Source organism: Barbatula barbatula (genome assembly GCF_947034865.1).
Source record: "Barbatula barbatula genome assembly, chromosome: 20".
NCBI classification, from domain to species: Eukaryota; Metazoa; Chordata; class Actinopteri; order Cypriniformes; family Nemacheilidae; genus Barbatula; species Barbatula barbatula.
Genome location: NC_136783.1, coordinates 8445428 through 8470236, shown reverse-complemented (window position 1 = coordinate 8470236; position 24809 = coordinate 8445428). Strand labels below are relative to the sequence as shown.

The 24809-nt window shown below is 38.9% G+C and overlaps 1 protein-coding gene across 1 annotated transcript in view; it reads right to left on the bottom strand.

Annotated features, from left to right (window-relative positions):
• acap3b (ArfGAP with coiled-coil, ankyrin repeat and PH domains 3b) overlaps positions 1-24809 on the bottom strand; it is a 48818-nt gene that overhangs the window by 11972 nt on the left and 12037 nt on the right. The window contains exons 2-10 of the mRNA XM_079483145.1: positions 12746-12803; positions 11266-11385; positions 10855-10908; positions 5187-5245; positions 4925-5108; positions 3748-3792; positions 3464-3559; positions 2903-2977; positions 445-456 (exon numbers count right to left, since the gene is read on the bottom strand). Of these exons, the coding sequence (XP_079339271.1) occupies positions 445-456; positions 2903-2977; positions 3464-3559; positions 3748-3792; positions 4925-5108; positions 5187-5245; positions 10855-10908; positions 11266-11385; positions 12746-12803 (703 nt within the window). The remainder of the gene's footprint in view (positions 1-444; positions 457-2902; positions 2978-3463; positions 3560-3747; positions 3793-4924; positions 5109-5186; positions 5246-10854; positions 10909-11265; positions 11386-12745; positions 12804-24809) is intronic.

Below are 24809 nucleotides of genomic sequence, written 5' to 3'. Positions count from 1 at the left end.
AATGTCCTTGAGATGAGATGTTTCCCTTTTATTATTGCACAAAGTCAATGCGGATTTAGAAACTGTAACAACAGACAGATTAAAACTGGACCTGGATAAACACGATTAAAGTCCTGTGAAATTTCAAAGCTCAAACACAACTGTGCACGTGATGTTGTGATGCGCCTCTACACACACGCAAACACTGACTAAACGTGTACGGCAATGTGACAGTCATTGAGCAATTCTTTATAGATCACAAATCAATCCATACCTAAGGCTACATGAACCTCAGAACACACGAGTGATTGACATCCGAACCGTACAGAGAAAAACACAACCTGCATATATGAGTTCACAACAGTTCATAACACCAAACTAACAGTAAAATAACCACTGGTAACTCATTTCACAATCATTGACAAACCCGGAGGAAATGTGACATAGAAGAGACCGTAAACTCACCTGCATCAAAGTCTGGACGTGATCGGCAAACATGGAGAGAAAAAGAGAAAATGAAAAAGAAAATGAGAAAAGAGAAAAGCAGACTCTGGCTGCTTGTACAGGTATTGTTATGTTGTTAGTTTTTACATCAAGCATTTCAATTCATGACTAGATTCAAAAATATATAAATGCATTGGAATACACAACTATACAACAAACCAGCAGGCAATTATTTTGAAGAAATCTTTAAATAATATATATATATAAAACAATCGCAATATCTGATGCCCGTTTCTTTAGACTAAGTGGATCGTGTCTATTATTGTGTTTAATGTGATAAACTATACTGTGTTCATTCTGATGTGTACCTTTCGGGCATAAATCTTTATACAGTCAATAAAAATAAAAACATTGGTGTTGAGAACAGGTCCAGCCTTATCTGTATACAGCCTTAATACAATACAATTTTTAAAGGGGGCTTAAAGGGACAGTTCACCCAAAAATGAAAACTCATCAGTAATGGCTTTCTTTATCATTTTCTCATATTCGAGTTTTTCCAAATCTGTATACATTTCTTTGTTCTGATTTGTTCACATATTTGGAAGAATGCTAATAACAGACAGATTTTGCCCCCCATTGACTCCCATAGTAGGAAAAAATACCATCTTTGTGTTCTTTAGAAGAAAGTGATACAGGTTTGAAATGATATGAGGGTGAGTAAATAATGACGAGTTTTTCACTTATCCGTATATATTCATAAATGCCTGGACTTCTGAAATAAACATTTATTACATAATGATGCGCATTAGTTATGATCATTAGCTGTATGACAGCACAGATGAGAACTTGGCCCTGTCATGACAAGTAAAGTTACGATCGATGATCTCTTCATCTCTGTGTAGATCTAGTCCAGTGATGATGGCAGTTTTCAAACAAGGTCGTTTTTTTTGTCCAGAAATGTGTTGACCTCCTCTTATCAGCACCTCTGGAATGTCTGAACAAAGGCAAACTGAAACAATGATTCAGGGTCATATGGCAAAGTCAGAGTGTTTCTGGCTCTGATCTATTGGCAACAATGCCCCGCTGGCTAGCAATGTGCTAGCAGATGGATGTCAGTGTGTGTGTTGAGGGCCAAGATCCCGAGAGATGTGTGCTTAGGCAGAACACCATCATTTATTGATATGGCCATGAAGCACTTTGCACAAAGCCACTACAAACAAACAACATTAACTGTAGCAACCATATGTAGCACAAACACACATGCATATTTTTTTCGTTCTACATTCGGTTGTGGTAAGCGGGCATGTGACGTTTATGTGAATTGTCAGATAAAAGTTCAGCTAGCTGAATAAAAGGACAATGTTATGCATCTACTTCAGTGGATAAAACTTTACCAGCGAGTCGCTTTATTACCCAACATAATTTTTCAATTTAAATTCACCTAGATTGGATCTGTCTTACTATTAAATTGATAATCTAAGGTGGGCAGATTGTATAATATGTGGGTTTCATATATCATAAATGTGTCATGGCTGGATATAAATTTAACATGACCCTTAAAGGGATATTTCACTACCAAATAAAAATTTCCCCATGTTTGACTCACCCTCAAAGCATCTTAACTGAATGTGGTTTTCTTCTTGAAGAATCATGCGGTCGCTGTTATAATACCACGTATTATTTTGCTTTCAGGCAGCAGTGGAGAATGGTTGTTGATTTTTTGAAGCTCCAAAAAGTGTATCCATCGATCAAAGAACTGCTCGACATGGCTCCGTGGTCTTAACAAAGGTCTTCTGAAGCGAATCGATGCATTTGTTTAAGAGAAATATCCATATTGACAGCGCTATTAACGTTGATGTCTAGCTTCCGTCATCTCTCGAATGTGCGTGAGGCTTGTTTTTCCGGCAGATGACGCAGTAAGTTCCGGTGACGAACGCTGCATTTTTCATTTTCAGCCAATAGGATAGCGTCTACTCTGACGGGAGCTTTTGTCTCCGTTATTTGCCGGAAAAACAAGCCTCTGCTTCACGGCCATTCGAGAGATTACGGAAGATAGACATCAACGTGATAGCGCTGTCAATATGGATATTTATCTTAAACAAATGCATCAATTCACTTCAGAGGAACTTGGATGCACTTTCTGGAGCTTCAAAAAATCAACACCCATTCACTCCCATTTTACACCTGAAAGCAAAATGATACCTGGTATTATAACTGTGATTAGATTATTCTTCCAGAAGAAAAACATATTCAGTTAATATGCCTTGAAGGTGAATGTATACATATTTGGAACAGCTCAAATCTGAGTAAATGATGACAGACTATTCATTTTTGGGTGTAGTATCCCTTTAAGATGAAGATATCCTGTAGGCAAAAATGGAAAGTCACTAATCAAAAACGAGAAGAGAGGAAGGACTTTGTTAGAACAGAAGAAAAGGAAGCGATGAGGAGATGATGAGATAAAGATGGATCTGCTCACCCTCTGTTGAATAGTGGCATGTTTGTGCTCCATCTCTCTCTTCTCCATGGCCGAGTCTATGACCAGCTGATCCAACTGTATTATAAAAACATCAACACACAACTTCTGTTGTTTACATGTTCACAGACCTTGCTGTTCTGGTTTTAAGTTTATTATTGGATTAATCCAGCCAGACCGTTACTGCTATTTATATATAGATTTATGACATTTATATTTAACATGCATACATGAGACTTCTCATTACACATAGAAATTAGAAAACTATTAAATTTAAACTAAAACTGAAATGCTGTGCCATCCAAACATGTAAAATACAGTTTTCCCATGATGAATCATTTCATTTAGCATGAATTTCATAGGAATCAATAAAACATTGTGGTGTTTATATCATCGTCTGACTCAGAAAGACACAATATGCCTGTCACCCTCGAGAAGAGACATTATCCCTCATTTTTCCTCATTAGGTCTGTGTTCATTTGGACGCCATGTGTCAGGGGAGAGCAGGTGAGCACTTGGCTCTGATGACACGATGGTGATGCTGCAGGAACAGATGTATCTCACCTCAGCTGCCAGCTTCTTCATGTACGGATCAATCTCCTCCAGGAGGTTAAATCCCTGCTGAAACAAATTGTACTGGGCCTGCATGAAGGATAACATCTGTGGAGAACAAAATATACATGGAAATACAAACTACAGTGAAGGACGATGCTGTGTAATATCAAATACATGTAGTTTAAAGGGATACTTCACCCAAAAATGAAAATAAAATTATAAAGTAATTTTTCCTACTATGGGAGTCAATGGGGGATTTTTGGGTCAATTATCCCTTTAAGGCTGTTACTTACTGAATCGAGGATTTCAAATTTCTTTTTGGCTTGAAGAACGTTGATCTGAGGAAGATATCAAAGCAGAGTCATTCAGTAGCTACTTTCATCCGAAGTCTGTACATTTATTAATGTGATGTGAATTCAATTTTTTTGTCACATTACACCTATGTTGAATATATTTGCACAGTGCAACAGACTACAGTGTTCATATTTGACCTAACTTTCATGAAAACATATGTATTTGCTCATGTTTTTAGTGTTTAAAGGGATACTTCACCCAAAAAATTTAAATTCTGTCCTCATTTACTCACCCTCAGAATTTTCCTAATCTGCACAAATGTCTTTGTTCTGCTTAACACAAATTAAGATATTTGTAAGAATATCAGAAAACAAACAGATCTCGTCCCTCATTCACTGCCATAGTAGGAAATATAAATACTATGGGAGTCAATGGGGGATGAAAGCGTTTTGGTTACCGACATTCTTATAAATATCTTCATTTGTGTTTAGCAGAACAAAGACATTTATGCAGATTATGACAATTCTGAGGGTAAGTAAATAATGACAGAATTTTCATTTTTGGGCAAATTGTCGTTTTAATGATTACAAATATGCTTGCGCCACACAATGGCCATAAGAGAAATTACAGCTTTTTTTGCTTCTTACATTTGAATAGAAAACAATTATGTGTAATGCAGTTCATAAAGCAGTCATTCACTCTTTCAGAACAGAACAAAACTAATAGCTAATTTTACAAAAACAGAGCCGCGTCATTAAACTAAAATGATCACTGGCATTGCCAGAATTTGTCAAACTACAGAATTCCACAAACACAACACATGAACCGAAAAAAAAGCAAGGTCATTTAAGCATGCAAGGACGATAAAATTACATTACAGCTCGTATTTGGCCACATGGCCAGGAGAGAGGCAGAGTTTAGTACAAAAGAGGTCATGCTATGAAATGACAGCTGATGATGGGCAAAAAAAGAAGAGAAGGAACAGTCAGATCTGATCCATCAGACCATTGCTGCAAGGTCTGGATGCACAACGGGCATTTTAGATCCAAAACGGCATCAGGGACCGACAAGATACAGCCACTGATATTTACTATGTTATTGACTTATAAAAATTAAATGTTATTGGCTTACTTTCATAATATGGTGTGGTTACTGTTATGTGATCTGTTCATATACCTGTAAAACATAATCGAGGGCAAGGTGTCTGAAGCACTTCCGGGTCATGATGAGGGTGCTTGTGGCCTCCTCCACCTCATGCGGTTTGTTTCGAGGCGCCTGCGCGTTCTTCACCTGGGCGATCTCCATATCCTCACGCACCTTATCAAACTGCTTCTTGGTGTCCTTGAACCTCCGAACATCCCTTCGCAGAGAGAGGTTTCAGGGTAAGATGAGTAAATTATAAAGGAGAGGGGAGAGAAGGAAATGGAAATTAACTTACTCCTTCACAAAATTGTGCAGCTGTTGCTTTACGGACCTCTGGGTCTGGTCAAACAGGATCTGTAAGACACAAAAACAGGAAAAATGCATTGGTAGGGAACAAAAACAAAAGGGGCAGGGTTCTGGGATCTGAGAAGCAGTTTCTAATTGGTCAGGAAGGATAGGTTTACAAAGGAGAAGTTGTGATGCAAAGGGTTGTAACGTAACATAATTTAAAAAATATTTTATATTTAAATATAATACAAAATACTTTTTGATAATAGTTTTTTTTTATTTACAGCAAATTAAAAAAAGCCAAATTTCATAATAATTGGTAGAAAGAAAATTACTTTTGATTTGATTGCACTTAAAATTTAAGCCAGCAGAATTTATTTAATTTAATTTATTAATATTTTAAATTGGGATATTTATAAATATTTATTTATATTTTATTTTATTTTATTTTAAGTGTTAATTATTATTATTATTATTTTGAAATAAAACCTAAATGTTTTCTGAGCATCAACAAAAATCGCACAATACTGAAATATAGATTATGCACATCTCTCATATAACCAGGAGATGGCAGGACCGCCGCAGGTCTGCGCAAACCCCAAAAACATCAGAACCCCACACTGATGCCACACTGAAGGGATGCTCACAGATGCTTGCAGTTGGTCAAAGGTTAAATAGGTCACCGGTGCTTCGGACAGCAAGGTGCTGGGAGACAAACCGCAAGCGTCATATTCAGTGCCACACGTGGATTACAATCTGCACATGCTCAGTGAATCCGCCCTGGGGGGTTTACAAGGAAACCTCATGGAAGGTTATAAATATAAGACATATCAGGGTCATCCACAGCGGATCATAAGGGATGTCACCAGAAGGTCTGTAGGAGGAGCTTAATGTCATAGTTTTGATTCAAGTGCAGCGGCTTTACGCGGCAGAGAGCTGCAATGAGGGAACATGTGACAGTGTATGTCACATGGAACAGCACAGCAATATGACTTCAGGGTAAAGCTGGCATGTGAGAGAGAAAAAGAGGGCGAAAGGGGAAAAGAGAGAGAACATGAAGGGAGGAAGCAGACAAACGTAGACATCAGCATTAAGTCTCAGACTTTACATGTCACATCCATTAGTCTAGACAAAAATCAGCATTTTCTGTCCATCCACCCGAGATATGCCAATCCTTCAAGTATTATTATTACTTATACTTACGGTCAGGGATTTGATAACTTGTTCCACGTACTGGAGAAATATCTAGAGACTGCAATATAAAAAGCTCTTTTTGGTTTAGGCCGGTAATACTGCTTTTCCACCAAATAAGAAGAAATATCTTGGTTTTAATTCATTTCAATGTTCATTTTGTCTAAGGGGCCGTTTACATGAGACCATTTTCAACTAAAAACGGAAATTGTATTCATTCAAATAAATAATAAATAACTACATAAATTACTCTTATTAACTAAGTATACAAATGTTAGAAGGATACATTAAATCATCCATTTTAAAGTTAGACATATAATTCTTATGTCATTTCCACTATTGAATATATTACACAGTATTTAGTTCAATTACATCAGAAGTAACTGTATTTAAATGACAGAAAAATAAGAGTAATCCCTTACGTTACCGTTTCAAGGGAAAAGTAATTCAATTACAGTAACTAATAATAACTTGGTACCTAAATACACCCAACACTCGTGCTGGCAAACCTTGACAACACAGCTTCGGATTTACGTTCCTCAGCGGTTAAAATCCTTCACATTTCTTATGAAAATGTGTAGTTAAAAGATGTAATGTTGCATTCGATGCACTGAGAGATCAGTGTTTAACACTGTTCAGGGAAATAATTACCCAGCATGCTTCGCTCACAGCAGGTAATGACTCAACACTGCGGTCACATCTTCACACACTTGCAAATGACACTGGGCCAACTCGTGCCTCTGAGACTCATTACCGGCGGTCCTTTCACACCTTCACTAACGCACTTCCTCAACACCGACATTTATTTTTAACCGCTTTCTGCTTGCTTCTTTATCCTTAGTTTCCCTCAGATCATCTCTGCCAGTCAGAGGAATGCGGAGGAATGAGGAACCGCACTGATTGTGTCACCACGGGTGAATTTAGAAGAAAGACATAAAGAGAACGTCAAGCTCCAGTAAGAGAAGTCAGAACATGAGGAAGAGAGTAACAATAAACTTGTTGCGTGCGTGCTAGCTCCCTTCGGAAAGCACTGGGCTTTCATGTAGCGCCAGACACTACAAACAGCTCATGAGCCAGCGCAACAAACCTTCAGTCGTGGGACAAAGGGTGACTAGTTGGTCAACAAATGTAGTTTTGCACATCTCTCACACTGAGGAACTTGATAAGGTCTCAGACCTGCAGACAGGCGACATATGCAAGCTTCATTGGGCCTTGCCTGGAAAAGCCTCAACTTCCTGAATTAAAAGGACGACATACGAGACCACTTTACAGAAGGTGGCTGCCAAACGGCTGGGCCGTTCCTGGATTGTATACTCAAATTAGTTTAATTCGAAAAACGTGTTGCAGAAAGCATGCGAGGATAACGCTTTCAAATAAAGTCACTTGCATGTCGGAGGCGAACCTTGTTGTGCCGAAGCAAAAATTTAAACCTTGAAGCGATAAAGAATATTAAAGATTTGTAATGCAGTTCATAAAGATAGGTCAAGGATAAATCTTTAAAGCATCTTTTCAGATCACTAGCGACACCTGTGAAACCATGGCTTCTTAAGGGTTACCCTTCTTGCATATTACTAAGATAATACTATATAGGCAACTAGCCTGCGCTGTAATGTAAAAGCCCAGGTAAGTCCCAATGAACAAATAACAATTGGGATTTCTTACGATCTCGACACAGTCTTTTTGAAATTCCTGCAGTACAACCAAGCCACACTCCACAGGTTTGACAACAAACCATAGCTCTTCTATCACCTCTAAAATCTCCCAATGAGAACTGAATGGCCTTTGCCTTCCTCTATTCATTGCCTATGTGCCAAACAGATAATTGCACTCAGAATGGAGTTGGATTGGTGTCACTTTAGGTGGTTTGTTCAATTTACGACTCCTGGAGCCCAACAACTCAATAAGCTGTAAAAGAGCAATTTTGGTTTAATTAGTGTAATTACTATAGATTTACATTTTCCCCGTACATCCGTATTTTGACGCATTTCAGAGTGAAATGAAATTTGAAATGAGAAAAATAGTGGCCGTGGCGTTCGCCTTTCTCTGCGGCTAGAGATTGATAGTCATTACAGGACAGAAGTGCATCTTCAGATTTTAAATAAAGATTATGAGGGCCCACGATGTAAAAAAATTATTGTCCCACATTGATAAACTATTTAAAATAAAGCTGCAATATTTCATGAAAAAATAGGCTTTGTCATTTTTAATCTCACTGGGACTTTAACAATGTTGGGTACATTACAATCAAGTTCACTAACACATCTTCACTCTATAGGGATCTACACTGTTTACACTAAAGTAAAAATTAGTAGTTAATATTACTGTTGAATGTGCCAATATTGAATCTTTTTATTTTCCGTTTAGCAAGTACATTCATCAAATAAAAATCTAGTTCACCAATCACGTTGACAACTCTCAATAAATTAGAATCCCATCAAGTCTAACACCTGGCCTACACGACACTATTTCTCCATGGCATACAGACAGTGTGATTCACAGCAGGAAGAGACTTGGCAGCGATCGGGCTCCTGGATTTATGAGGCAGAGGGATTACATTCACCGTAAAACGCCAAGGCCTTAGATTTATAGAATGGCAGGTTAATTGGTTTGACCCAGAAAAAATCAGGGGAGAGCAGTGAATTCAAGTAATGTTCTTTCAGCACAGAGGTATTATCTGTCCATCCTACAACAGACACCTGTTCCTACTCAGAAATAAAATGCTGTATTAACCTTAATATGCAGAGACCGCCAAAAGCCCACAAGAGTCTGAGAATGAGTTTCTTTTACAGAATATTCTATTTACAGGTATGTGTTAAGGTAAAATTATCATTTTTGTTTTATTCTGTGAACTACAGACAATATTTCTCCCCCGAATTATAAAAATATTGTTTCTATTTGCATTTATTTGCAGAAAAAGGAAAACTGGAGAAACAGGTCAGATAACAGAGAAGATGCTCAGTATTTTTTCAGACCTCAAACATTATAAAGAAAACAGTTCAGATTCACTTCTAAGCAATACAACAGTTGTATTTCTACATGAATTTAGGAAAAGATTTTTTATTTTAGTTTTCATGTGTCTTGTCGTGCTGTCAGTCTTTCACATTGCTATTAGATGACCTTTGTCACCCCTGAGGTTTGATGTTGAAATTCAAAAGACACAATACATCTAGAAATTCTGATATCTTTGTCTGTATATCTTGCGTTAATGTGAAACCACAAGCCAGGAAAGGAGTCATAACAGTACCAACCTGTCATAAGTATGTTGTGACTCACTACAATTTTCTTTTGCCAATGTTTTCTTTCTTAATTTTTCCCCTAATAACAGAAATATATTCTGTTGTGACAACTCTGAACAACTCACAATGTTTTGGTTACAAGGTCTCTTGAGGGTTTGACCTACATAAGTTCCAATCCAGGAATGCAGTGGTTCCTCGCAAAAATGGTTTATCACAAGTGTAAATGTTCTCTAATTTACCATAAAAACAGAGAAGCATCGCACTGGTTCTGTTAAACGTCTGCTGACTCTACAAACAGGAAGTGATCAGTCGTTCATGAGCAGACAATTAAAAAGCCGCAGGTCCTTTATACCGCAGCGCTGGTATTTCCTCTTTCTTTAAAAATGAAGGTGGCTCTGAAAACAACACACATATCGAGTTTTACTTTGTTTTGCCTCTCTCATTCTCACTCTCCCTGTTTTGAATTACACATGTCCTCTACAAAGAGTCCATATGCGTTCAGAAGGTGACTATTATCCAGCGTTATGACGTACTCTGTTGCAGATGAAAAAAAATGGGTGTTTCTTTTACAACGGGCGTTTTTGTAAATCCCAGGCCTTGATTTGCAATAAAGCAAACAGATTTAGTTTTTCCAACAAATAGAACAGTATAGAATAGGCTTGGGGCGATTCACATTTTGCATCTAAAACCGCACGGAAAACGCTAGTGCGTGCGCGGCACTCTGAAATTTACGGCGCGTCTAGAAAACTGTGTGTGCCTGCTTCCCTATTTGCGCGCACCTGCCACGAGTCTACATTAAAAAAGACGAACTCGCGCGCCCAAAACACGCACGTGATTCCCCCTTAGTGCTCAAGTGAGAAATGCAACATGTGTGACAGATGACCTCGGCCTGGATCTTTCCATCAACCCGCTTATTTTTCTTGTTGATATTCTTTCAGAAACTATGCTGAATGTATAACTAATGCTAACATGTGCAGCAGGACCTGATGGAGACCAGGCCTTTTATGACTCTGTAGAATGGCTTTTGGATGGCATGTGGAAAAAATCAGGCACATGTGTAAAGACATTCACGCTCTCAGGGTGGAGTTGCGCCCTAGAGCACACGTAATACGCATTCATAATAAAAACACAAGCCACGCCAGGTTACAGCAACATATGATGAATTACTATGAGCTTTGACCGGAAAACGTGTATGTGTGCGTGTTTTATTATCGCACATATGTGAGCATGCAGGGACATCGCTCTTACCATGTGATAGTTGACGATTTCCTGAAGGCTCTCGCCACACTTCTCAAGACATTCCTGGAGTGAAAGCAAACAACCAGACAAATAAAGACGAATAAAGAAGTAAATTGACGGGAAAACAAACTTTTCGGGCATATCAGCATAGCTTTGTAGGCCGGCATTGTGTTAACCCGACAAAAATTATTTGAGAACAGCTAAACTGTTTAAAAAGCCAAACTTATTTATGTGCGAACTGAAATCAGATAATTGTTTTTTAGAAATTTTGCAGTTGAAATTGTATTTTTGATAGTATGGACACAACGTGACCAGAGTAAGAGTTAAATAATATTTAAAGCAACACAATGTGAGATGCAGGTCAAAAGAGATTAACTGTGTTGAAAATATTTCCAGGATTTAAGGGTCTGGGAAACTTACAGAGATCATCTCCTCTTTCTTGCAGTGGTGAGACAGGTCTCGTATGCCGTTGACGAAGAGCTTGTTGGCGCTGACGTAAGCGCGACCCGCTTCGATCATACCGCTGCATAGCTTCACCAACTAACAAAAGAAAAGGACATGTTCATGATCGGAGGTTTTTATACACGTAACACAAATGGTGTGGGACAAATAGTTAAAAAATATATATATTTATACATTTACTCATTTAAAGGACCAGTGTATTAAATTTAGCGGCATCTAGAGGTGAGGTTGCGAACTGCAACCAACGGCTCACTCCACCATCCCTGTCAAAGCACTATGGTAACTGAAAGAACACTAAGCTGTTGTCACGTTTAAACTTCTTTGCCGAAGGAGATACAATTTTTGCGAAACGTGCTCCGTAGAGAAGTTTGTCCATTTAGGGCTACTGTAGAAACAACATGGTGAATGTAGATAGAAATGGCTCATTCTAAGATAATAAAAACATAGGAATTCATTATTTAAGGTCTTTATACACCCCTGAAGACAAAGTTATGTATATTATCTTGCATTTCTGTCAAAAGATCCTTCAAAAAATGACACACCGGACCTTTAAGGTTTGGGTATAGCAAGCACTGTTTTTTTTTCTTCTTCGCTGTTTTTAATTCACTTACAGTGTGACATGCTGTTACACATTTAATCAATGTATGTCCTTTGCATTCAGGATTCAGTATAGAGCACAGAAAATTATGTACGACAATGCTTAATAACATTTTGAGTCACTTTCAGGAAAGACAATTATGTCAATTAGCCATCATCATCATCACCATCATCATCTGCATCATTAAAATGTCACTGTGCTGTTGGTTAATCCTATATTGAGATGACGATGTTGAATACAAGCGATTAAATAAATGAACAGTGGATCACATGGGAGGAAATTATGCTTGTCGCGATGAATTCTGGGTCCCTGACTTTATATTGCTCTGAGCCCTATACATCAATACTATTTAAACCGCTTTGGTGCCCTGAGGGCCTAATAATAATTTCTGCCTTTCACCCTTCCAGTGAACCAGGCATGATTATTTAATGTCGCTTCTGTGTTTTTCGTCTATGGTCATTAAATACGATCTATGCTGAGGAACGCCAGGCTGATTTCTTCCTCTTTGTCATTAAATTAGTGGAAAATTAAGAATGCAAAGCTGCTAGCATGTAGCACGTGTATTGGTGCACACATGCGTGAAGCATGTATGAGACTAATACTGAGAGAAAGAGAGACTCCTGCCGCTTCTGCTCTGTGATGCAAATGTTCTCCACATCCTTCCGCAAAATGGGTTCTCCTAGCTCACTTTAATCCTGTACGGCGTACAAGCTGGGATTTAGCACATTTTCCGTGCCGTTTCATCCACTAATGCACTAGACCTTAGTTAGCTCAGTGTTTCTAAGCCTTCCAACCTACGACTCTATTAAACAAGGTAGAGAAGACACACACAGAACGTACCTTATCAAGCTTGGCTTCTATTTCCACAACATCGGTCTCAACTTCATCAATGTTTGCCCTGCAAAGTAAAAAGCAATATTTTTAAGATAAATATATACAGTATTTCACAGCCAGATCTGACTGATGATGTATTTTTGTGACGGACAAAATCATTTACATTCTAGTACATTTATTATCAGTAAACAGTGTAACCCAGTAGTACGAAATAAGAAAAAGCAACACCATCTTTGAAGTGTGAAAATGTTCTATAAATAAGTTCGAATTTCAATAACTATGTACACCAATACTGCATCCATCCTCATAAATGCATGACGACGTAGCCTATATCTAATCTTACACCATCTAAAAGCCTTCCTAATCAAGTTTACATTCCAGCTAAAAGCTACTGCAATTGTCGGCTCGCCCCAGTTGTTACGAGACGTCTGAGGTTTTCATGCGAGTCCCTCGCTAGCCCTCCATACTTGATGTGCTTTATGCTCTGTTAGATTTATCACATTAGCTTACTCTTACTCAGGCAAGGCTCAGAGGAGACCAAGAAAAAAAGCATACGACTAGCCCTGCATGCGAGCTTGCACGTTTATCTGCTATGTCACATATATATTGCTTGCTTTTTATTTGTGATAAAGCAATAATCAGCACGCATCCTTGTTGGCGAGCCAACTGACACGTGTGGTGCCAATATGCATTTAATGTAACACAACCGGGGTGTATGATCGCATAATGATGTCTTCATTAACTCACCTTCGATACATACATTTATTTGTTCTGTTCAACACGGAGAAATTTATTTGGACGAATGCCTGTAGCCAAACAGTTTGCGGCCACCATTGACTACCGTTGTAGGAAAGATGACAATGGTAGTCAAACGTGCCCCAGAACTGTTTGCTTTCCTTAAAATATTCAAAATATCTTCTTTTGTGTTCAACAGAACAAAGAAATGTATAAAGCATTTTTTCCTACTATAGTAGTCAATGGGGTCCACGGGCTGTTTGGTTACAAGCATTTTTACAAATCTTTATCGGTGTTCGTCAAAACAAATGAATTCATACAAATTTGGACCAACTTGGGGAATTACAAAAGATTACGACACAAATACACTTTGTATCTGAAATGACGTGCTTCCAATAATCACACACAATAAAACCATGCATGTATAAGTGCTCTCTTATTCAAAACCTGCTTATTTGTTTTTCTGTACATAAGATAAGCTGATTAAAAACCTTTTGCTTTGGGATATATTGTCACAAGACTTGAATTAAAAGGTCAGTAGGCCTTTAATCCTTTATGCTATCTTTTGCCACACAGTTTCTCTCCTTAATGCACCCCTGCCCTCCTGAGGCCACTCAACCATTAGCCCAAAACGCACACAACACACTTTAAATAAATGAAAGAACACACACACAAAGGTCAGTTGTCATAGCAACTACTATGTGGGTCACACAGGTCGCAGTTGGGGGTCTTCCACTCTGCCTACCAACGAGACATATTTTTATGAAGTAGTGAGAGATCAATACTCAACAGATCAACACACACACATTTACTGACACCTGTCATCGTTGGTTCAACAAGATGGAGACAGTGTTGAATACAAATCCTCACTGCAGTTTTGATGCAAAGGTCAACTGTGACTGTCTGAGACAACTGTGACATTAGATATATGAATGTTGTGTTTCTTTTCTGGGAAGAAAAAACATCAGAGATTAGGCTGAACACTGGCCTGCGTCTCACAGCTGACGGGTTCTCTCAAGAGAGAGGGAAGGTTTGGGGCTACAAGTCTTGTTGTCCAAAACAGCACTTACAGAAGGTGTGGATCATCACTGAGAACATTTCTTGGGCTGATCTTGGAGACAGGGCACAGGGTTGAGCAATAAACTGAAAAACAATCACATTGTGCAATGCGAGAACATCTCTTTTGTTTTCATTTTTAGGCTAAAGGATGTCTTCATAATCCACTCAACCTTTGAACTCCATGTCATTTGTGATGAGCAGGAGGGATGTCACATTCCCAAATGAGCTATTGTTAGTAGGGAACCAAGCATGTAGAAAACAGCTGAGGATGAACACTCCATGTGAAGACAGAAAAGGTTCAGCTGGGTTCACTGACAAGCTGGTGGTCCTTTAAGTTGCCCAGTAGGTGGGCTTATTAAGTGAGCTCAGGTAATGGATCCTAAAACACTGTTGACAGCTGAGGCAATAGGCTTCTTTGTCCATTCTGATAAACAACTACAGTATAGAGAGTAGACAATCATTACATTCTTTAAGGCAAGAATAGCCTGTTTACTTGGAATTCGGTCCCCCTGTAGATGATCATTTATCTGTTATGATCATCAAAACAAGATACGGCCCCTTTATCTATTCTACACACTTCTAGAAAATCATAAAAGCTGACATGTATCACTAAAATAGAGATTTAGAAAAACCACACCAGACTCAGTGAGACTTCTACATTAGCTGGGTTTTACATCCAAATGTGAAGCGAATCTTTTAGAAGGTGGAAAAAAAGGAAAATAAACAATTGACAAAAAGATGCGTTTCCATCCAGTTGTTGAAGTGGATGAAGGTGCTATTGCTAACCTAGTAACCAGCGGTAAACAAAACAAGACCCATAAACCGGAAAGAAATTATTCGCGGAAACAGCCAATTAGTCACATGGTTTTAACCTTTACTACGTCACACTTTATTCAGCGAATGCGGTTCCATTCCCCATAATTGGCATTAACTCTTATTCACACAAGTCAAAACCAGTTGAGCGTAGAAACTTTTTTGTGAATTAAATTCAGTTTCCATTACTTTTCACTTTTGACGCTTTTTGCCTCTATTTCGATGGTTCAGTGGGAGAAGAACCAAAGTAGGGCGGAATTGGAAAAGGACTACGAGTCGGGATTCAAACTTGGTTTGCACAAAGCACAACCGCCCCACATGTTGGAGCACTTGCCCAAGAGGGCTTAGGCAAGGACTTCATCACTTGTTTCTGAAGAGATATTTCAAAATGTGCATGAAAGCATGGTGATCTACACAGCTACTGTAAACTGCATAAAACTCTCCTGGGAGTCTGCGACCGGCTTCCATGAAACCATAGACTCAATGACATGTGATAACATCACAGCTTATGAGACAATGCTTCTCATGAACAGGAACAGCACACATTCAGACCATCTGTTCGACTGGTCCAGTACATCACCAATCTGATATATTCTTGTGTTGATTTAAATGGCATCAACATAATCCTTGCCCATTTCTAACACGTGCTTTCAGAGCGGCTTTAAATGAGAAAAGACAATGTTAAATTAATTGTGTCATGTGCGTGCTTAAAATGCTTGCTAGCGAAGAACAAATGTCGCTCCGATCTACAAATGTTTTGCATTTCTAAGCTGCCAGAACATCAAGGCACTAAACAACAGCACAAAACACATACTGAAATTAAGACTCTTTCACAATTTCATCCGTTTCATGTTGTTCCAAACCCAAATGAATTTCATTCAGGTTGGTATTATGAACAAAATCAAACAATTTATGACTTCATCACAAACATTCCTCACTTAGATAAGTGTCTAATGTAAAAAATCCAACTGAAGGGATTCTCAATGGACATCTAGACCACAACCAGCTGAGTGTCTTTGTATACGAGTGCATTCATTCAGACAAGGCCAATCGTTTAACCCCTGGGTTGGGAATAGCGTTTGGTATGATACATGTAGTAATGTCCACATGAGCGAGCGGATGGACAATGTGGAGATGGCTCACGTGTGTCTTTCATCTTTGGCTCCAGCGTGCTGCCTCCCAGCCATCCATAAGCTATTCTTGGCTCCATTCAAGTGCATATATGTATACGCATGTGTGCCCGTGAATCATGAATCTATCCTCATAACTCATTTACTGACATTTTAGATGTGGAATAATACAGAGGCCTGGAGTATAACGCATAAGGGATGTACAGCGATGTGCAACTAGAAAGAGTCACATTGCTTTAGTTGAGTTGCTGTCCTGTAGTTTTGTTGATGGAATTTCCTTGCTTGGCTGTAGACATCCTCTATTTCACAGTCTGTTAAAATGGTGTGATGTTACTCTTGGGCTTTAAAAATTTCTTAGAGAGAAGCTGTAAAGTTGCTGCCCTGTGTGAAGGACGGGCACGGATAGTCTATGATGAAAGGATTTTTACATTTGTTTTAAAAAAAATGTGAGTTCCACATGTCTAACCCTTACTTCAGTGCTTGTGTGTTATTGTATGTTGAATATTGCTTGTATGTTGTAAGTTTTCTGGAATATATTAATGCAAATAATATGTTTATGCAAAAATAAGATTATTGCAATAAATACAAATCAGAAAACTTAAATTAGCTACTTTATAATATAAATTTAATTCCTGGCCTGGCTTGTTGACATAAATGTGACCCTGTAAGTGAAATGCAGGCTAAAGTCCCCAAATCGAATTATAAAACATATTTATAAATAATAGACTATAAATATGACTATATGATACATTTCAAAATTTAATGGAAATAAAAATGTCATTACATTTGATTCAAAAGGAATAAATAAATGTTTTTAAATACTGAAATTATTGCTTTTATCTACATTGTTTTATTGTTTTGCACAAAAATGGTTTCCAAAATATCTTTATCGTGGCCTTACACAGTTTTTGAGTAAACTTTGATAAAGATATCAAAGTTGTTTTTATGGCTGCATTATGGAGGAATTTGTTTTGAAGAAAAAAGAAAAAGAACCTATTGGGTTTTGATAGACAAAGTCACAATTTGGGGAAAAATGTGACTCAATAAGTAATCCAGTTACTGTATTTCTTGTTTGTCTCAGTTATTTCTTCAACTGAGCAACCATCATTTATAAAATATGTACACTTCTCTCGTCTAATCTGGTGAAATGATAGACTTCAACCCGAACACAAGCCCACTGTGAGCTCACACAGCTGCAGTACAGCTATACATCTTCCATATGTAGGATGAACTCAGATGTGGGGAATTATAAAGACACCTGCGAGTCCACTAAAATGCTATGTTGTGTCCAGGCTCCAGCACAGCTAAGCACATTCCCTGAGCTGTGTCCGCTAACAAAGCCCGGACTGTTAGCAAACAAACTCAATAGGCCAACACAGGGGCCGTTTTCATCCGCTGAATGAGAGGAGCCTTCAGGGCCCGTAGCAAACGGATCACTGAATATCAATCTGTGTCCACAACACGCGTCCACTATTTACAGTCTTTACTTTATAAGCAACCAAAAGAACAAATGTGAGATGCCTTATTTATTTTGCAATTTATGCACGCACAAGACACAATTCATTTAATACTGTCTTTACCCGTTTAAAACAGCTCTGAAAGCACATGTGCACGTGTTAGAGATGGGCTAGGATTATGTTGATGCCATTTAAATCAACACAAGTATATGACAGATTGGTGATGTACTGGACCGGTCGAACAGATGGTCTGAATGTGTGCTGTTCCTGTTCATGAGAAGCATTGTCTCAGACAGAACAGAGAATAATGTTTTGAGCTGGAGAAAAGCAAGACAATTTGGTTCGGTTTTACAGCTGAGGAAAACTGGTTCAACTACTCTGCCTACGGCAACATGAAGAATTTTGTGTCCATTCACAAACTTGATGATTTATATGCTCTAAAATGTGACTAAATAATTCTGCCACAATGTTGGTGGAAGCGAATGTATCAACGTATAATCATAAATTCGCATATTTACTAGTCTTACTCAATTTGCTGCAAAAATACAAAAACTTCCTCAAATCAATGTTTTTTTTCCTCCAAGAAAATTGCCAAATACAAGCAAAAATATCTGCCAATGGGACAAGGAGACTTGACTAAAGTGGTCGATTTAATTCAAGTTTATCTTTTAAGAGTTCAACACAATCTTAAAAGCAAATCGAAGCGTTTGTTTAAAAGAAATATCCATGTTGAAAACTTTATAAAGGATAATCTTAATCTTAAATCTAATTTCTGTTGTCCATCAGCAGCGCATGCTTAAGAGGATTTGTATAGCGCATGTCATACCTTCCAGTGATTACGACGTTATGATCGAAAAACCTTACGACATGTCCGCGTCATGAATGCTATCCTCTCATATACAACAAATGTATCACATGCGGCTGACGCACAATGGAAGTTAGACATTATCGTGAATAAAGTTGTCAATATGGATATTTCTCTTACACAAAGGCATCTATTCGATTCAGAAGGCCTTTATTAACCCCACGGAGCCGTGTTGAGCAGTTGTTTGATCAATGGATGCACTTTTTGAAAATCTCCCATTCTAACGCTTGGAAGGGCCAGCATAGGTGAAATTACAATCCAGACTGCCTTGTTCTAAAAGAAGAAAGTTATACACAAATAGGATACCTTTAGGGTGAGTAAAACATGGGGAAATATAAAGTGTTGGGTAAAATATCCCTTTAACTTCCTGTTTAGCACAGGAATCTGTCATGTGATCCAATTAGGTTCAAATAGCAATCCACACAGCCTTATTGACTGAAAGCTTGTTATTTGAGATAAAACCTATATTTAAATTATATCAATCATGTAATATGTCCTCCGTCATAAAGAGCATGTGTTTCTTGTTTTAAGCATTACAACACCAGTCTCTGTTGTCTAAAACACATAACATGCCAAGTATAACAGGTTTTGAAATGTTTTTTCAGCTTGGCTTAATGTTAAATGCCAGAAAATTCATAATGTTTAAACCCATCAAATCCCTTACCATGTAGTTGCCAACTTGTAAATATTTAAGAATGTATCAAAACAAAGACAAACATGAGGAACATTGCTCCAGAAAATATTTATATGAACATTTGGTTGTGTTATAAAGAAAGCTAAAAGATAATCGTCTTCCTCACCTTTCCTCATAAACACTTATCTCTACACTGCCATGTCATGGGTTACGCCTATATATTGATATAAAGAAATTTAACTTATGTGTTAGAATGATATGCAATGACAAATTTGATGGATCTCTTGCGAAATACACAGTCAACTATGATCATGCTTAAAGTACAGTATTTACTGACTCATGCCACCATGTCACACAAAATCAATTTGTCTGAGGGCGGTTGGCGGTTGTGTAGACCAACGAGCAACATCTCAACACGTCACTGCAGTTCTTTTGATCACCCTGAAATTACACCGCCTTCCAAATCATAGAGTGGTGCTGGGAGATAATGACAAGGATCTCACCCTCCAAACCCACCGACATCGTGAAAGCCTCCCAGATCACTGTGAAGTACGTCAACCGTGCTAGCTGTAACATTGAGGTATAATCCAGTTTCTCTTCCCTTTCACTGTGCCACACTTGGAGAAGCATGAAAACGGTGTTATAATGACTTGCAGATGGTGTGGAGGAAGACTTTTCAGCTGCAGCGGATGACAGGCTCAGATGCTGCCCATCAGCTGCACAGCATCTGTTTGTGAGGGCGTGTATTCTTAATGTCTAATGGAGTGAGTCGTCCCCAGTCATAAAAAGTGGGGATATGGGACATCCATTTCCAGAGATTCAACACCCTCTTTTAAACCGCCTTTAAACTTTTTACGAACCGGCACCATGAACCGCCGTTGCTGAGCAAAAACCTGTTCATGGAAGTGAACTGAGTTGATGCAACTTTCTCTTACCGGCACTGGGGTGGTCAACCAGCTAAACCAACTGAATACAACCAGCTTAACCAATTGACAAGCTGAAGACCAACTTGGCCAGGCTGGTAGAGCCTGGTTGACCCCTTCCAAAGGCCCTCCACCTTTTGGTATGTCCGAAAATATGATTGTGACCATAAAGATAGAATTTTACCTCCGATAATAAAATTCTGGCTGTGTTTATGTAGCGGATTACAACGCAGATCATTTGACAGTCTATTAGGGAAAACTCTGGAGAAGTCTTGTTCTAGGAGTCTGTTTAAGGTAGTTTTTATTGTTGTACATTATGACAACTAAGATTCCACAGTGACATGACTTTTAGATGGTATCGTGTTCGTACATTGTGATGGCCTGAAACAATGGCGAAGGACCTAAACCCACATAATAAGCTGCCCAGCCGGTTAAACTCTATAGTTTGATTGTCGGACAAAATGGCGAATAGAACCAGGGGGCACATAATATCAGCATTATGATTGGTATGGTCGCCTGTCAATCAAACTCCAAGAGAAGGGTCAATTGACCATCAAATTGAAATGCTAGAAGTGTTCCTTGTGTGTAAGAAGCAACTAAGAATAGGAATCCTTAAAGGGGTCATATGGCACAGACATGTGTTTTTATGTGTTATAAGTTGCCCATGCATGCATTAGACACGTAAAATTGCACAAATTAAAGTGTGGGAACAAAAGAGGCATTCTTAAAGCAAATGCTCACCCAACCTGCCTGCTACTCCTTGTGTAACCAATCCCCCGCAAATCTACGTCAGTTCGTGGTATGATTCGACTAAGACCGCCCAAATGTAAGTAAGGTGGGCGTACTTGTTAGTACCATTGCTTTGGAACCTGATGTTCCAAATATGAGGCGTTACATTTCCATCACACGCTTGCAGTATGCAACCAATCACTACACACTGGTTAACTGGCCAATCATAGCACATCTCGCTTTTCAGAGCGTAAATCTGCACGTTTCAGAGAGGCAGGGCAAAGATGAGATACAAGATTTAAGGTTAAAAACGCTATATTTTCCACATACCCTGCATATTTGTATACACATTGCATTAAATCTAAAACAAACGATAATTATCATTTTAGCCGTGTCATATGACCTCTTTAACACCTTGTGCAATAAGAGTGAAAGATGTGAAAATGACAGGACTGTGAAGTGATCAATCAGTTCCCCAGAGAAGCAGAGTGTTTGCTTGAGGGACAGTTCAGAAAAAACCCAACCCAAGAGCTCAGACATCATTTGTGGTGAGGGGAAAAGCAAGTCCTAAAAGTGTGGGCCAGTCTGGGTTTACTTTGGCTTCAAACGTTCCTCTGCAAACTGCAGGCGCGCAAATGGCACCTCTTCCCTAAGTGAGCTAAAGGACTACGCCAAGTATTAGGCAACACTGAGGCAAAAACATCTGCACTAAGTACATCATCCGTTCTTCAGCAAGCACTGCTACATTTACCGCTTTGTGGGCATCCATCCTGTTCCCTTTTCCTTAATGCTCAGATATTACATCAGCATTTAACCGCCTACTCTGGCCATCCAACCAAGCTTTGTGGAGAAGAGTTGGAGGTTCAACCCATCTGCTAATGGAGTCTGGCGGGGTATCTCCCACGCTTTACATGGCAATTGCTTTTGACAATGTTGGGGGATTGTGTTTATGCTGGCTTGTTTTGTAAACCGTTGTCTGGGACTGTGTGAGATCAGGCCTGTTTTAGCCACTGAAAACATAAATGTGTCATATCATATCTGATGGAGCCCTTAAGTTTTCAAGGCACTTGAAACCCAACGTGCAATCTTGTTTTCAATCGCTTGCTTTGGTTCTGCTGATGTGGAGCACCACAAACCAATAATTACACCTGATCGTAAGTAATGGAAGTAAATTCAATGCAATTTATGATACTTAACAAGACGCACGACAGACCAACATGACGTCACAATGTGGCGTTCTTAAGGCCACCCATGCAGCACGCTCCCCAGCCAGATGATTCCAACCGTGCCAAAATGACTGTGGTTTGACTTCTTTCCACAAACCTCAAATATCTCAGGGAGAGAGATGAAAAAAATACACCCACCCTCTGCTCAAAGCAATCCACTAGCGTATGGTCATTCACCACAGTGGTTGCATTACCAGAAGACATGTCGCAAAAAAAGAGCTTTGAGTATGTCCTTGCCATCTGGATGGAAAACTCATCCACATTACCACCTACAGATGATAAATTCTTCAACAATCCTATCTTGTCTTTTACTGTCCAAAACCTCCTGGAAGCACTCTCTCATTCTTTTACATTGCTGTTGGGTGGCTTTAAGTCATTCCTAAGGTTTGTTTCTGTTTGAATTCAACAGACACTTGATTGGAATGACCACAAAACATCTAGAAATGATGTATTAGGGTGATCTCTTTAATTGTACATCTATAGATTAGATCCAAATGATTTCCTCATTGACCGCCATTGTGCAAGACTCAAAACAGGATTATGGGACACATCAGACATGCTTCATACAAGCGAGGTGAGCCACACGTCACATTCCAGCACTGCAGCCAAGTATGAAGGTAAATCAGTAGCAAAACTTGAGAGCATGTAGATTTTAATTTGTGAACATGTTAAGTAAGTATTTGTACCTGTACCTGAACCTGTAGATTCAGATTTGAATTGCAACCACAAATAGACAGCTACAACCTCTCAAATCTGTCACGGATTACAAAAATTAAAATCTACATGTTCTCAAGTTTTGCTACCGATTTACCTTCATACCAAGCAGCAGAAAGCTGGGGCATGTACACCAATCCCTGCATTACCCAGCCACTAAAATATGTCTGAAAGATTTCAAGAACTGAGCCCTGAGAAACAACAACTCATCTGAGCTTGGTCAGACATTTCCCTGTGTAAAAAGTCAGAAAAGATCCTATCTTCTATCCACAAGAATAATTCTCCAAATAGCAAACGTTTGTTTCAGACTGGCAGTAGATGCGGCGTTGGATGGCTCTCCGGGGACAGACAGAATATACACAGCAGGGCTGTAGTGTCTACATATATGTCGCACATGCAACGGAAAAATCTGTCTGTGCTACGAATACATTTAATAGTGTAGCATGCATGCTATACAGTTTGGCAGGTGCACCTGACAAAGCTGCGTGTTTGTGTGAAGTGCATTTGTCGTTGTGCTTCTTCGTATATGATTACTAAACCCGGGCGAACCACGCTTTATTTTCATTTTGAGATTAAAACTAGCTTTCCAGCCAGTTCGAGTCCATTGATTTAGAGCCCTAATTTGCGCGATGTGGGAAAACATGGAAGGAATCATGAAAGCAGAAATATTCTATTTAAATATGTCCTCTTGTCCTGTGTGTCTATGAGTGAATGAGTTGCACACTTTTGCATGATACAAGCGTGACACACCTTACTATACGAGGACATGAACACATGAACTTCATCCACAGAGTTGTTTAAAGTTTATTTCACGAGCATTTCACTGTTTGTGTGAAGCCACTTTCAAACAAGCTGAAGCTCAAGCGTCTTCGCGACTACCCGCCAAAATGAAAGTCAGCTTAATTTGAACCAGATGATAAACTAATGTACTTTTAGTACATTTATAAAATGTGGTAAACACTAACGTGTACTTTAATATGGTCAAATATTAAGCGTTAAAAACTCTGTAGCACCGGTGCTATGTGCAAAAAAAGTGAACGTACAAGTACAAGTGAGCAGGAACTCATAGAGAAGCACCAGCCAGCGTGTAACTTTTTTAACCGATCAGTGCCAGGATTCTGGAGCGAGAGGCTAATTCTCTTAGCGGGGTGTTGTTTTTGGCACGAGGACACTGGAGCAGAGGGATAAGCCTCGACACGTTGGTCAAGCAATCGCGGGAGAGCTGAGGAAGCTGTCAGAGAGAACTAGAGAGAGAAAGGCTCTTAACTGAACCAATAATAGTATCTTAAAGGGATAGACGATATATGGACAGAAACTGTGAAAATTAAGGCAAATGTGTGTAACATGTCATCACTTCACACATTTTTTAGGTATGGCATGTTTCTATGGAAAAGCATCAAGGCTGCTAGATAGAATGATCTGAAGTTGATTCTCATGAATCATGAGAGCTCGTCTTTCCCTGAATGTTTATATGAACTCTGAAGGTGGTCTGTCGTTTCTGAAGAAGACACTAAACTGATGTGACAGCATATATGTGGCCCGACTGTAATGTTCATGTATGTGTCTTCTTCACTATATTCTGTGTAGGGGGGTGGATCACTTTGTCACTGTCATTTGGACCTACAGGGCACGGTCACGTGTTTGATCTCATGAGCACTAAAGCTTTAGCACACTTGGCTGTGTTTCATTTGTAAGATTGTGAGATGTTTTCAGATGAAGGTCAGAGCATGTTCACTATCTAAATAGGAAGCGACAGAAAGCTTTTGCGAATCAATATAAATGATA